General features: G+C 37.1%; 1 protein-coding gene across 10 annotated transcripts in view; it reads right to left on the bottom strand.

Moving 5' to 3' along the window:
- LOC106884253 (uncharacterized) overlaps positions 1-9,320 on the bottom strand; it is a 113,690-nt gene extending 104,370 nt beyond the window's left edge. For 6 of the 10 annotated variants that reach the window (XM_089351708.1, XM_089351709.1, XM_089351711.1 and 3 more), the window contains exon 1: positions 9,139-9,320. In XM_089351708.1, the coding sequence (XP_089207834.1) occupies positions 9,139-9,305 (167 nt within the window). In that variant the 5' untranslated portion in view covers positions 9,306-9,320. Of the gene's footprint in view, positions 1-5,002; positions 5,203-9,138 lie in introns of those variants that run through there. The other 4 variants (XM_089351715.1, XM_089351713.1, XM_089351714.1 and 1 more) reach the window with 4 other exon arrangements.
- Between the last annotated feature and the right edge of the window lie 6,168 nt (positions 9,321-15,488).

Below are 15,488 nucleotides of genomic sequence, written 5' to 3'. Positions count from 1 at the left end.
ATATATATATATATATATATATATATAAGGCAAATAAGAAAATTTTCTTACTTGCCTTATAAATCCTGGGTAACTTTCCAATTTACCCCCAGCCATACCTATTATTCAATTGCGATATTGCCCTGCAATAGTAAGCACTTGGATATAAATACATAGGTATCCCTCCAGTAGTATATTGGATATTTATTATCCCTTAGATGGTTGCTTAACCTACTATACTGTGCAGTCAACAAAATCAAAAACAATGTGCAAAATTAAAAATATAAAATGGCGACAATTTACGCATTGCACCCTGTGTATATTTGTCTAACTCTGACTGGCATGGAAAGACAGACATAAAACTGAACAATTAAACAAATGAAGAGATTAAATGACAAGGAAGTAAAGTGCATAACACAAGGTAGACAATATACCATCCTGTCCAAGGACTGAACTTATGAACACAAGCTCAACATCCAAACCATTAAGGCACATGCCTTTATGGTTTTAGATACACACACACACATATATATATGTATGTATAAAAGACATAACGGGTTTCTTTCAGTTTCCATCCACCAAATCCACGCCCAAGCCTTTCATCAAATTGATGCTACAGTAGAAAGCACTTGCCTAAGGTACCACTCAGTGGGACTGACCCTGGAAAAACTGCGCTTGCACACATGCAAGCACACACACACACACACACACAATTAAATCCCAATTGTTGAAGAATTTTGCAGGCCATGTGTACACTCGCAGAGAATTTATTTGGTTTTTTGCAGAAACAAACTGAGAAATGATGAAAACAATGGCTCACAGGAAGGTGGGGGGGGGGGATATATTCTTGTAGATTTACTTGTAACCAAACACTGGTATTTAGACATATTTATAAATACTAGTGTAACCGTATATCTATATTACCATCCACAGACTAAGGAATATACGTAAACACATTCTGTGGACACTGACTTACATGCTCTGCCTGGTCTGTTGTCTATTTTCATAACTGCTCCTGTCAGCATTTTTCTTCATCTCTGACCAAAAATTGCAAAAGACTGTAAGAATATTTAACTATCACATTCTTTACAAATTTGATCAAAAGGTCAGAAGTGGTGGAGTCATGCAGACATTTGTATCAATATTATCAAAGAATTTCCAACTGGTTACAATATCATATTTGATGGCGTAAAAGACACATTCTAATTTCAGCAATTAAAGCTTATGGAAGGCCCAACTATGCATAAAGGACCCAGGGTGACTTTTTTGAAACACTTTTTGGAAAAATGTGTGCCTTATATGGCTTTCCACATCATGCATTTGTCATAGTTTGATAGATATCCTCATCCTCATCATTATTTAAAGTCCTTTTCCTTGCTTGGTTTGGCAGGAGTTGACAAGCCAGAGGATTGCACCAAGCTCTACTGTCAGTTTTGGCATGGTTTTTACAGCTGGATGCCCTTCCTAATGCCAACCACTTTACAGAATGGACCGAGAGCTTTTTATGTGGCACCAGCATCGACAAAGTCTGCTTATTCATATATGATAAAAAATTTTTAAAATTAAGTTATTTATCAACACGTAAACTTTATTAACAATAGTCATATTCTAACTTTTGTGTGTTTTATACATATGATACTGAAGACATGGAAATATCATGTGTCTTTGTACGTAAATAGATGAAAATGTCAAGTGTTGACCAAATAAATGCTTGATACATTTGTAATGAGTTTTGCAGCAGCCAATCAAATTTGGCTACAGAAAAACTACCTCATCAACTTCCGTCTGACCCACGTGAACATGGAAAGGCAAATGCTGATGGGACTTTGAAGTCACATTCTTTTATTCTTTTACTTGTTTCAGTCATTTGACTGTGGCCATGCTAGAGCACTGCCTTGTTGAAAAAAAATCAACCCCAGGACTTATTCTTTGTAAACCTAGAACTTATTCAATCAGTCTCTTTTGCTGAACTGCTAAATTACAGGGACATAAACACACCAGCATCAATTGTCAAGTGATGGCAGGGGGACAGACACAGACACACACAAATATATACGTACATACACATATATAAATATATATATATATATATATATATATATATATATATATATATATATATATATATACACACACATGACAGGCTTCTTCCAGTTTCCGTCTACCAAATCCACTTGTCTAAGGTGCCATGCAATGGGGCTGAACCCGGAACCATGTGATTGGGAAGGAAGCTTCATACCACACAGTCACACCTGTAATATCAATTTAATTTTTTATAATACCATAAAAAAAAAAAATTATAGAAATGAACAAAGAATGAAAGAATTTCATTAAAATTAAACTGTTAATTCTATCTGCAATAATCCAATAGATAATTTACAAACTACACACCAAGAAAATGGAGAAAAGATTGTTTCTTCACTAAATTATTGTAACTAAAATTAATAGTTGGAAATTAAAAAAGGTTTCTTCCCTTTTTACTGTTTTTGGAAATTGCTTTTTTTAATTTACTTTTTTTTTTAAAGTTTAGAAATAAAGATGCATCATTGTTCTAATTTTTATTTTATTTTTTTTTTCCATTTACAAAAGGAAAGAAAAAAAGACCTGAAAAAAAGACCCAATATTTTTAGGCTGGAAGCTGGTTCAAGGAACAGCTGATAGCCTAGGACAATCAAGAAGAAGCAGGATACGTCTTGCTGCAGACAGAAACACCTTATAATGTTGTTCAATAAATACTTGATATAAATAGATATTCTAACATAAAACAATGAAACGTAAAATGTGAAAATAGAAACTTGACAAATGTCAGTTTGTTTTTAAAACTAAATATGTGTGTGTGTGTGGAAGGTTTGGTAATTCAAACAAGATAGAACTCAAACTATGAGTGTGTGTATGTATATGTATATATCATCATCATCATCATCGTTTAACGTCCGCTTTCCATGCTAGCATGGGTTGGACGATTTGACTGAGGACTGGTGAACCAGATGGCTGCACCGGCTGATAGTTAGCAAGGTGAGACACACATAAGAAAGAAGGAAACAAAGGACCACTGATGAGGTCACAGAAGTGTGACGAAAGAACTCTGGCCGAAATAAGATTAAGATTAATGTAATATAAAGCTGAAGCAAATTAACACCAAATATACAGTGCGTGTGTTTTTATTGGCTAAACTGGCAATATGACCATCCCCAAGTACAACAATATATATATATATATATATATATGTATATATATATAGTTTTAGGGAAAATATATATATATATATATATATATATATATATATATAGTTTTAGGGAAAATATATATATATATATATATATATCTATATATATATAGTTTTAGGGAAAATATATATATATATATATATATATATATATAGTTTTAGGGAAAATATATATATATATATATATATATATATATATATATATATATATATATATAGTTTTAGGGAAAAAATATATATATATATATATATAGTTTTAGGGAAAATATATATATATATATATATACGCACACACACACACGCACGCACACTCTCTCATAGTTTGAGTTCTATCTTGTATATATTATCAATAAACGTAAAAGATGCTGAGTAACTCAAGGGCCGAGCATTTCGTGCCAATACACAAAACTCGAGCTGCTTCGTAATTTCTGCCGAATAATAATAGTTTCAAATTTTGCCACCACAAGAGCAGCCATATATGGAGAAGGGGATGAATCGATTACATCGAACCCAGTGTAGTAATTTTATCGATCTCGATTGGATGAAAGGCAAAGTTCAACTAAAGGCACAAAGCCTGAAATTGTGAGAGAAGGAGTCAAGTCGATTACATCGACCGCAGTGCTCAATTGGTACTTATGTTATGTTATCGACCTTGGCAGAATTTGAACTCAGAACATTAAGACAGACAAAACGCCATCAAGCATTTGGTCCGGAATGCTAACGATTCAACGCGCGCGCACACGCACAGAGACGCCAAATTCTGGAGTAAACCGTATAAAGGGAGATAATTATGTCATTCTATTCTTCTCCTCAGCCAATCCCGTTTTTTTTGTTTTTTTTCTTTTTCAGAGGCCAATTAGCGTTTGATTAGAAACATAACACGACGCTTACCAACAATAAAAAAGAAATTTAATACCTTAGAATATGACAGTTATACATACATAAAAATCTATCTGATGCAGTGGATAGTATATAAAAAAACAATTAAGAGATTTGCATTTCTGTGTCCCTACCCCAGTGCGATGTATAAAAGGAGTGGCCATCGATTTGTGTTATATTTTATTTACTTCTTTCATTTTTTTTTTTTACCATTTTATAAAGTTTATTTTAGCAAATTGTGTTCTTTTCAAATAAATTTGAAATGTATTGTTTTTATACTTAAGTCGTTTGATAGTTTCTGTTTTTTTTTTACAATATTCATCATTTCGTTTTTATAAACTATACCAAAGTTAAAATAACGATGGAACAGAGATAATCCAACAGATATACTCTCTTTCTTTCTCTTCTTATTTTTTGAATAGTCTTTTATTGCATTTCGTATAACCTTTATCCCTTTTGATACCAACCCACCTGAGTCGGCCCTTTGGTTCTACGATACAAATTTATTGTTTTTAAATCATCTAAATCAAAAATTTCTATCAAAATTCATGTTTTTGGATACAAGATTAACAATGACAAAGTTATTTGACTAAATTCTTCATTATTCTCAAAATTAATTGAGACAAAGGCTGCATATTTCAACAGAAATATGATGACAAAAGGGTTAAAATGGTGTAAAGTTGATATGTAAAAAGAAACCCCACCAAAATGCTGTTTAGAAACCCTACAGCTCTCTAATGATTAATCTGTCAATCAAAGAATATTTTTAAAGAAGTAAATTCATAAGAGATTAAATGAAACTACTAGAAATTGAGCCTCGATAAATCTTGAACGTAGAAAAATCTATTTGCATAGTAAATAGTTCGTCTGTGATCTGTTGCTGAATTCCAAGTAAAATCTTATTGAAATCGGACTCACATGCAAGGGGCCGGCGTTGGTTGCATCCATGCACAGACATTCTGGAGACTGCATCTAAAATTAGGTCATTTTTACTGCTTATCAATATTTCTCTTAGCAATATTGTTACAACCAACCAAACACCGATTTACAAACGTACTTCCCTCTCTTCGCTTCTTTATGTCTCGGCAGCAATGCCTTCTGCTCTTTTCAACTACTTCGCTGCATAACCTCTCTTCTTCCACTTCAGTCACAACGTTCTTCTTGTCATATTTACCGTGTCTCTTACCTCCTTGAATCTGCCTAAAACACTTCAGCAACATATTTCTATCCAGAAATGGAAAGCAAAATTTTGGGGACGTATGTTTATTTATGTCTATACCCCTGCACACAACCTGTCCCCGACGAATCTCTCCCCACAACTTATTTTCCTCACCCACCTCCTTCTCCACCCATATTCCCTACTCACTGAATTCCCCTCCCTCTATCACCCTCTCTCTCCTTGCACACTCCACCCTCTTACCCACCCAGTCATCCTGTTCAGTCCTCTCTACCACTTCACCTATATTCCTCTCCTTGACGATATTGCCAGACCCATCTTCAACATCATGTTCTGTCTCCTCTCTCTCTTCTACACGAGGCAATCTCCCGCACAGCAACACACCTGTATCTGCCCAGACCATTCTGTAACCTCTCATCACCTGGCATAAAGCCACTCCCCACCCTTCATCGATACTGGACTTTGTCTTGTTACTTGGTAGCCCCATTGGTGTGGGTGCAATGTAAACAGCCCTCAATACACTCCATAAAGTGGTTGCTGTTAGGAAAGGCATTCAGCCATAGGCACCATGCCAAAGCAGACACTGGGGCTTGGCACAGCCCTTTGGCTTGCCAGCTCCTGTTCAACTGTCCAACCCATGCCAGCATGGAAAACAGACATTAAATAGGGACTGTGATGATGATGATGATGATGATGATAATGATGACAATGATTTTAGGCAGGTTCTAAGTGAATGGAATTCTCCCTCTATTAACATTTGTGTTTCTTTTCTCACTACTTGTTAAACGGTGTTGGTTTGTCTACGTCCACACAACATAGTAGTTCAGTAAAAGAAACTGATAAAGTAAGTACCAGACTTAAGAAGAAAAAAAAACAAAAACTAGTGGGGTTGATTTATTTAACAAACCTCATCAAGGCAGTGCCCCAGTATGGCCGCAGTCCAATTACTGAAACAAGTAAACAGTAAAAGATATAAGGAGTGGACTTTTTATTTTTTTAATAAATTCCATGTTTGGAATGATCATGCTGATATTTTGGTGTTGGAATAATAAAATCTTTGACTGACCAATGCTGCTAACAGAGAATCATTATTTCCCACAAGTCTTGGGAATAAACTGAAAAGAAACAAGATTCTTTTCTACTCGAGGCACAAGGCCCGAAATTTGGGGGGAGGGGGTAGTCGATTAGATCGACTCCAATACGCAACTGGTATTTAATTTATCGACGCCGAAAGGATGAAAGGCAAAGTTGACCTCAGTGGAATTTGAACTCAGAACACAAAGACAGGTGAAATACCTATTTCTTTACTGCCCACAAGGGGCTACACACAGAGGGGACAAACAAGAACAGACAAACGGATTAAGTCGATTATATCGACCCCAGTGCGTAACTGGTACTTAATTTATCGACCCCGAAAGGATGAAAGGCAAAGTCGACCTCGGCGGAATTTGAACTCAGAACGCAGTGGCAGACGAAATACCGCTAAGCATTTCGCCCGGCGTGCTAACGTTTCTTATTTTTTTATCGTCCACAAGGGTCTAAACATAGAAGGGACAAACAAGGACAGACAAAGGGATTAAGTCGATTGCATCGACCCCAGTGCGTAACTGGTACTTAATTTATTGATCCTGAAAGGATGAAAGGCAAAGCTGACCTCGGTGGAATTTGAACTCAGAACACAAAGACAGACGAAATACTGCTAAGCATGTCGCCCGGTGTGCTAACGTTTCTGCCAGCTCGACGCCAAACACAAAACAATATTACAAAGTGAATGTATTGTTGTGAAGAGAAGGAAAGAAATATCATATTTCAAACCTATCTGTTATTGAAGACAGAAGGGTGCATAGTCAAGTGGTTAGGGTGGTGCACACATGATCGCAAGAATGTGGTTTCAATTCTTGGATAGGACAGTGCATGGTGTTCTTGAAAGGAAAACACTTCATTTCATGTTGCTCCAGTCCACTCGGCTGTAAAATGGGTCACCCTGTGATGAACTGGTGTCCAATTCAAGGGCAATGTTATGATCTTGGCCCCTAATAAGCCATGGAAACTGAGTAATCGACCCTGCAAGTCCAAGGACTCAAGACAATAATGACCAGGAGGTTTAATAATGATGATGATGATGAAAAGGAATAAGATTGACACATAAATCATGATGGGCCACGATCGTGGCCGTCAGGCACAGGTCGACAGGCCACGATCGTGGCCCAGACAGATGCATTTAATTTACGGGCGTTTGTTGGGGTTTAATGTCACTCAAACGCTTCGATACCCCCCAGAATGCAAGAGGACTAAGAGTTCAACTAATGACTTTTCAGATGATGTAAAACTTGTCACCAGCTTTATGGGTTAAAAAGACAAACGTCTAGATGTAAACGTTCTCTTTCGACCTGTACTGATACAAAGTAATTATAATACCTTTAACACATCAGAAAAGATGGTTTTAAAAATATTGGATTGCTAAAGGGAGAGGGCCATAAATTAGTTCGATTCCCCCACTCCACCAAAAAAAAAAAAAAAAAGGAAAAAAACCCAGCGTTCACATACTCTCTCCACAACACTAATATCAAGAAGTTTTCTTGTGAACGCGACCTGGGCATTACTGTCAGCAGCGATTTGTGCTGGACAAAGCACATCTCTAAAATTGTCAAGAAGGCCGAGGGTGTCTTGGCATTACTCAGCAAGACCTTTGTCAGCCGCTCCCCCCGGCTATTTATTTAAGGCTGTATATGGCAATGGTGCGGCCACACTTGGAATTTGCATCACCAGTCTGGAACCCCTATCTTGCTCAGGACATTGACCTCCTGGAAACTGTTCAGAGACGTGCAACCAACCGAATACCCCCCAATAAGGCATCTACCACACTCTGAACGGCTTGCTTCTCTGGGCTCCGACGTCTAGCAGCGGACTTGTTTATAAACCCACGAAATTATTAACCATTGTGCTAACAACCACCTTGAGCACCTTTCTGGGCTCCATAACACACATGGGCAGGCCTCCTACAAAGTCAGAAAACAGGACAGCTCCCATGACTTTCGGAAACATTTTATCACACTCAGAGTTGCTGAAGTATGGAACAAACTCCCTGCATCAGTTGTTAGCTGCCAAGACATTGCGTCCTTTAAATCCTCCATGCTTCCTGAAATTCGCCAACACTACACCTGATATCTCGCCACTTCCATACGCATGCACACATGTATATTATGACTCATACACTGTTCACTTTCCTGACTTATGTACATAATTCTATGCATTGTACATGCACCTTTGATGAGTTGTAGTGCAACTGAGCACTGTACACAATAATTTCACTATTATTATTATTATTATTATTATTATTATTATTATTATTATTATTATCATTATTATTATTATTATTATTATCATCATCATCATCACTATCATTGATTTTAATCCTTTCCAATGTTATTTTAATTGACACAAAAAGTGCTTTTATCGGTTTATTTTACGGGGTTCTGTTAGTTCTGTTCTTCACCTACAACTTCTTATCGTTTTTGAAATTTGAGTAAATTCTACCTTTTTTTTTTAGAGATATGACACTGAAATACCAAGAGGGAAAAAAATGAAGGAATTTATCTGACAATGCAATATAAAGAAAACGCAATTGATTCAAACAAAGGAAAAACAAAACAACCGCAATAACAATAAATGACAACAATAAACCGATAACAAATTATAAAAACTCACTTTTGGGGAAATCAAATCTCAACCAAAATTGAGAAAGATATGTAGGAAGGGAGATAACTGATGGAGGCTGATTATGAACTAATTTTAACTGAGCCGATAAGTTACACAACCAGTCAAGTTAATTATAATAAAAATTAAATCATATTAATAGCAGTAATGCTTCACTCACCAACGTGACACAATCGTGAGTTTATAGACACAGTTTACTCTCACGACCACGGCCATTGTTTGTACAGCAATGACTCTGAGCTTGACTTGTAGCGTGACCTCTCTGACCAAGTCTATGTCACCTCTAGCTATCTCTTCTCCGTCTGTCAGTCCAACTACATGTGTCATTTCGTTTCGGATCCTGTACACTAAATTCTTCATCAAGTCCTTTTCTCTCTCCAACGGCACCACCATCACTGCCTGAATTCCTTACTCGTAAATATTGATCTATGGAAGTTCCAACTAAACGACAACTATATAAGTCTAGATTAGCAATTATTTGAAGGCCGAGTAAACGTAATTAACTCTGTTGTTGATCCTCTTCTTCTGACTAATTTATTAACAAACAAAAGCAGATCAGTTGACTCGACTGAAACATTTAATTTTAATGGCTCAGTCACCCTGACTGTAAATAGGTTACATAAACACCCAGTTTTGCTATAGATTACTTCCCATATATTAATGCAACTATTACTACAGTACTAAAGTATTAATAGGCTTAAAATGATGAGCGTAGCATCTATTATCGACGAGACAACTCAAAATCAAAAGCTTCAAATAAGGTCATGCAATATTTGCTAAAAGGGTGTTCTGAGAAACCCTTCAATTTCATTTTTTTAAAAATCTGGACTTCGATAAGACAGAGGTCTTGTAATGAAATTTAATGAAAATTTATAATGGAAAGAGAATGGTATGCACCAGACTCATATTCTGATTTGGCATGGTTTTCTACGGTCGGATGCCCTTCCTAATGCCAACCATTCTAAGAGTGTAATGGATGTGCTTTTGCCATTTGTGTGACACTGATATCTGCCACGACTGGGATTTTGCTTCAACTTACAAATTTCCTGATAAGCAAGCGGTCATATTTTGTTCACTTTCTTTTTCATATGAATCGACCCTCATCTGCATGTGTATAGATCATGGTGTACCTATGCATGTAGACACATGTGGGTACATACATACATAGATATGTGTGTGTATACACTGACGGATTCGAGGGTTTCATTTATTTACAAGTTGATTTCTTAACTTCACTAGAGTGAAATGGTGATGCTTAAAAAAAAAATAATAATTCAATTCCATTAAAAGGCATAGATAAGCAACACATTGTAAGCCATACTTTATAATTTGTGGAAAAATTTATCTGTGCACAGGGTATGCATTATTCATTATTATTATTATTATTATTATTATTATTATCATTTTACTTCCCAGAACATTCGGTCTTGTTTGTTCTGGTAGATTCTGTGAGAGTGGACAGCAGCCTGCTGTCAGAGATCTGCACGTTTTCTTGCCAGGTAACAATTTACCAAAGACTGATTCTACTTTCCTTGCAGACATCAGCTCTGCTGGTGTATTCAGGTTCAGTGTCAAACGGTTCACTCTTAAAAATTCTTGTAGAGCTATCTCCTCATCTGTGACTTCCTTATTTGATTTTCTAAGGACTTTTGAAGGTATCAACAAAGCGTTCTGTCTCTCCATTAGATCTGGAATGGTATGGTGCCATAGTTATATGTTCTATGGTGAACATTTCACAAAATTTTTTTAATTCAACAGACACAAATCACATTCCATTCTCAGACACTATCTTGTCTGGGATGCCAAATCTTGCAAACAATTTGAGTAAAAAATTGATCACACTCGAGGAGGTTGGTTTTTTTATACTTGTGAATTTCAGGCTATTTTGCAAAACTATCAACTACCACTAAGTAGTATGAGCCATTTGAAGGACCAGTGAAATCGATGTGTAGTCTTGACCACTGAACAATGTTTACCTTTTTTTGTGAGCAGTTTTTTATTTTGTTTTGATTTACAAACAAGTGTTCCACTCGGTTTTACTGCAATTTTTTGTTTCACTCCTTCGGCCTCATTTCAGTCATTGATTGAACTGACTATATTTCCACACGGAACACATATGGGTGTATTCCATACTTTGAATAGTTCCATCCACTATGTGCCGAATAGATTACGTGAGTTTTAATCTTTACACATTAATCTTTACCTTTTTTGTTTGTAAAACATGCAAAACATGGGTTTATTTCGAGATTTTTGTTGTGGTTTTTAGAAAACACTTTATCTTTATTCTTACTGCTTCACACTTACTTTACTTACGAGCAATCTTTTACTTCCAATTTCCTCTGTGTTGTGTCTTAATTTGACTATCCTTTCACATTCTTCTGATACTTGCTGTAAGATTACATCCTGGTTTTGCGAGAATTCTAGTTCTAAATTCTGCCTATTTTTCAGCAGTAAGTCCCTGTGTAAAAATCAGGCATTTGAACATATCTGGTGTTAATTCATCCAGCTTAAACTTCTCATATTCCCTGCTAACTCTACCTGCATATCTGATGTAGTCCTCATCATTGTTTTTCTCTATGTTCAAACACTTCCAACGTGTGTCGAACAATGAACTTTTTTCACTGAAACTTTTACATAATATGTTTATTGTGTCATTAAAGTTTGTGTCTGAAAGGTTTTCTTGGGAGTATATAATAACTGTATCATTCATGTTCTGCTGCCACCAATTCTCTCAAGATTAAGTGCGTTTTCATCTCATCATTCTAATCTTTACCATTCTTTCTCCAAGATTTGCTCATATCTTCTGTAGAATGCTTCGAAGGTAATTCCTTCGTCAGGTTCGTATTTGAACTCTGTTATGGAGTTTGAGACAAAGTCTGTCGAGAACACTTTTTCTGGCATTCCTGACAACTTCAGTAATTGCAGCATTTGTTGCTATAATATTGTTGTTGTCGTTGCTCCTGTTGTATCTGCTGCTGTTGTTCTTTCAGTTGCTGTTTTTGCAACTCAAGCAAACCTGCCAACAAATTTTCCATAATTTTACAATTTTTTTCCCTAAAATTTGCACAACAAAACTTATGAATCATTTACTATGAAGGAGAAATGAAATATTGTTGAATATGCATTTGAACGTGGCAATAGAGCTGCTGGAAGGCATTTTAACGTTAATGAATCCAATGTTCGAAATTGGCATAAACAGTACGACAAACTTAAAACTGTACCTTGTAATAAACGTGCCAATATTGGTAAATCTGCAAAATTCCCTGAGTTAGAGACTGAACATTATCATTTGATATGTAACAAATGTGATGAAGGTTTTGGTGCAAGCACCACCGAGATAAGATTACGTGCTTGTCAGTTATTTAAGACCAAATATGGTGCTGACAGTATGGACTTTAAAGCTTTGTTAAACTGGTATATATATATACATGACGAGCTTCTTTCAGTTTCCGTCTACCAAATCCACTCACAAGGCTTTGGTCGGCCCGAGGCTATAGTAGATGACACTTGCCCAAGGTGCCACGCAGTGGGACTGAATCCGAAACCATGTGGTTGGTAAGCAAGCTACTTACCACATAGCCACTCCTGCACCTTTTTAGTTAAGTTATGTTCAGGGAAATCTTATTTTAGATATGGTTGCAACAGAACAGCTGCACATTGCTCCTAATTGTTGGTAGCTCACAGCAATGTCAAGAATGGTATTAGTCCGGATGTAAATTGTAAACATTTACATCCTTTTCGTTACAATCTCATAACAAAACAAGAAAAACAGATAAAAATAAAACCATACAATTAAGATTATCCAAATCATTACATTTTTACAGTCAAGAATATCCTTATCGCTTTGTACGTCAATGGTGCTCTGAAAAATAAATAAGCAGGGGTGGGAGACGATTATTCAAGACCCAAGAGCACCTCCTGGGAGTCTCCGGGGAACTTGATTGTTTTATATGAGAAACCATTATGGTATAGCCCAACACGCTTACCACACACATGCAAGCATGCGCATGCATACACATGCACGCACACCCACATACACACACACACACACACGTGTGAGTCACCTGCTATGGTAATGAGGTCACTGTCACTTGTTATCAAAGTAGGTCGCAAGACTTTTGATGCATATTTAGAGATAAACACCACCATATTGGCCATGACTTGTCTTGTTTAGATTATGTTTGTATATACTCTGACGACCTCAATTACTTCAACGAACCCTTTCCCGGCCAACAACACATCTCCTTTGCCTGCTCCATCATTGCATTCTACTCGGAAGAATTTGTACCTGGATTCCCTGTTCACAAGAAACCTAGCCTTGCTGTCCTCAATCTTCTATTCAGTCCACATCTACTCTACCGCCTCCCTCAGTAGAACAGGATCGCAAGAGCACAAAGAGCCAACTCTTTGCCTTCATTCCCAGCAGAGCCCAACTTGCAGCCGAACCTTCTGAGCACACATTGGCCTGACTGGGCACAGCTGGACACACTGTGATCTATCTTCTTCTCACATATAATGTCCTGGTCATTGTCAGCAATGATAAATGAACATTATTATTATTATGATGAACTGGTAGAATCGTTAGCACACTGGGCGAAATGCTTAGTGGTATTTTGTCTGTCGCTACATTCTGAGTTCAAATTCTGCCAAGGTCAACTTTGCCTTTCATCCTTTCAGGGTTGATAAAATAAGTACCAGTTGAACACTGGGGTCAATGTAATCGACTCATCCCCTCCCCCAAAATGGCTGCCTTTGTGGCAAAATTTGAAACCATTAGTATTATTAAAGCACCCCCTACACTCTCGGAGTGGTTGGCGTTAGGAAAGGCATCCAGCTGTGGAAGCATTGCCAGATCAGATTGGAGCCCGGTGCAGCCTCCTGGCTTGCCAGACCTCAGTCAAATTGTCCAACCCATGCCAGCATGGAAAATGGACATTAAACGATGATGACGATGATGATGATGATTATCATTATTATGACTTTGCTTCATTCCAGCAGCCCTTTAATTTCTCCCAAACCTACCTTATAGTGTACCAACTTTGATGGTGGCATCCTTTAAATCTTGAACCTGACAGAGGGATGGAATTTCTATTGGTGGATGGGTAGCTTGAGTAGGTGACATTTTGGCCCAGCTGCTTTCGTACTGACTTAAATGATATCACATGTTTTAATGTTTCTATCTCTCACGCCCATTCTCTCTTTGTTTTTGTGTGTGAATGTCTTGTCATGTATATACAATGTTTCTCTCTCTCTCTCTGGAGGTGTATATTTCTGTGTGTGTGTGTGCCTCCAGTGTCAAAAAAGTATTGTCACCAAGAGCAGACAGAATATTTAGTCAGCCATATCTATTTATCTCATTCCAGTGAGCCATATCAATTTGTCTCATTTCAGTCAGCCGCGTCGCTTTGTCTCATTTGGTGTTCGTTTTCTATATCAGAAAGAAACAAGATTCATGCAATCATTCGGCAGCAATCAGTGGGCTCTGACATACAGCCAGATGTTTCCATAGTAATTAATTACTAATTACTATCAGTCATTAATGACTGATCAGGCTGGGGCAGAAGCAGATGTCCCTTTCTCCCAACCCCACACTTCAAGCAAAACAGGCTGCATGTCAATAATTGTCAAAGAATGCATAAATACATATGAAAATGTGTGTGTGTGTCCAAAATGTATTTACATACATTAATAATTATAAAGTCTGTGTTTATTAAAATGCTTTCCATTTTCAAACTTTAGTAGAATCTACAGAGAGAATTTCTTTCTTTCTCTTAATGAATGCCTCTTTTCAAACTGATGACCATTATTTTTGTGATGCTCGATATGAAGGAACACCATATGCCCACGGGCATATGGTGTAGTGGCTACTAACCCCAAAATTCTGAGTTCGATTCCAGGCAGTGACCTGAATAATAATAACAATAACAACATATAATACCTTAGGAATGAGAACCCAGGTTCGAAATTTCCCCAAGACACCTGATGAAGGCTGTAGGGTATATCAGCCGAAACGTTGTGTTAACAACAAACAAGATGAGGACAAATATCAGTCAAATGTAAATAATGTAAATAATGTACATAATTCCTCACCTCTTAAATTTAAAAACTGTATAGCCTAGTACTTATTCTATTGATCTCTTTTGTCGAACTGCTAAGTTATAGGGACATAAACACAACAGCATCAGTTGTCAAGCGAGGCTGGAGGCACAAATGCAGACACATAAAACACACACAGACAAACACATATATATATACGACAGGCTTCTTTCAGTTTCCGTCTACCAAATCTACTCACAAGGCCTTGGTCAGCCTGAGGCTATAGCAGAAGACACTTGGCCAAGGTGCCACACAGTGGGACTGAACCCGGAACCATGTGGCTGGTAAGCAAGCTACTTACCAACACAGCCACTCATGCACCTTCGCTAGCCACTAAACCTGTTTTTAATTTTCTCTCCCTGTTTATTTCTGTGTTCCTTTCGGTTGAAGAGCATAGGCTCGAAACGTAAAAGA

Source organism: Octopus bimaculoides, chromosome 4 (genome assembly GCF_046866305.1).
Source record: "Octopus bimaculoides isolate indiv1 chromosome 4, ASM4686630v1, whole genome shotgun sequence".
Lineage (NCBI taxonomy): Eukaryota > Metazoa > Mollusca > Cephalopoda > Octopoda > Octopodidae > Octopus > Octopus bimaculoides.
This window is presented reverse-complemented; position numbering and strand designations above follow the sequence as displayed.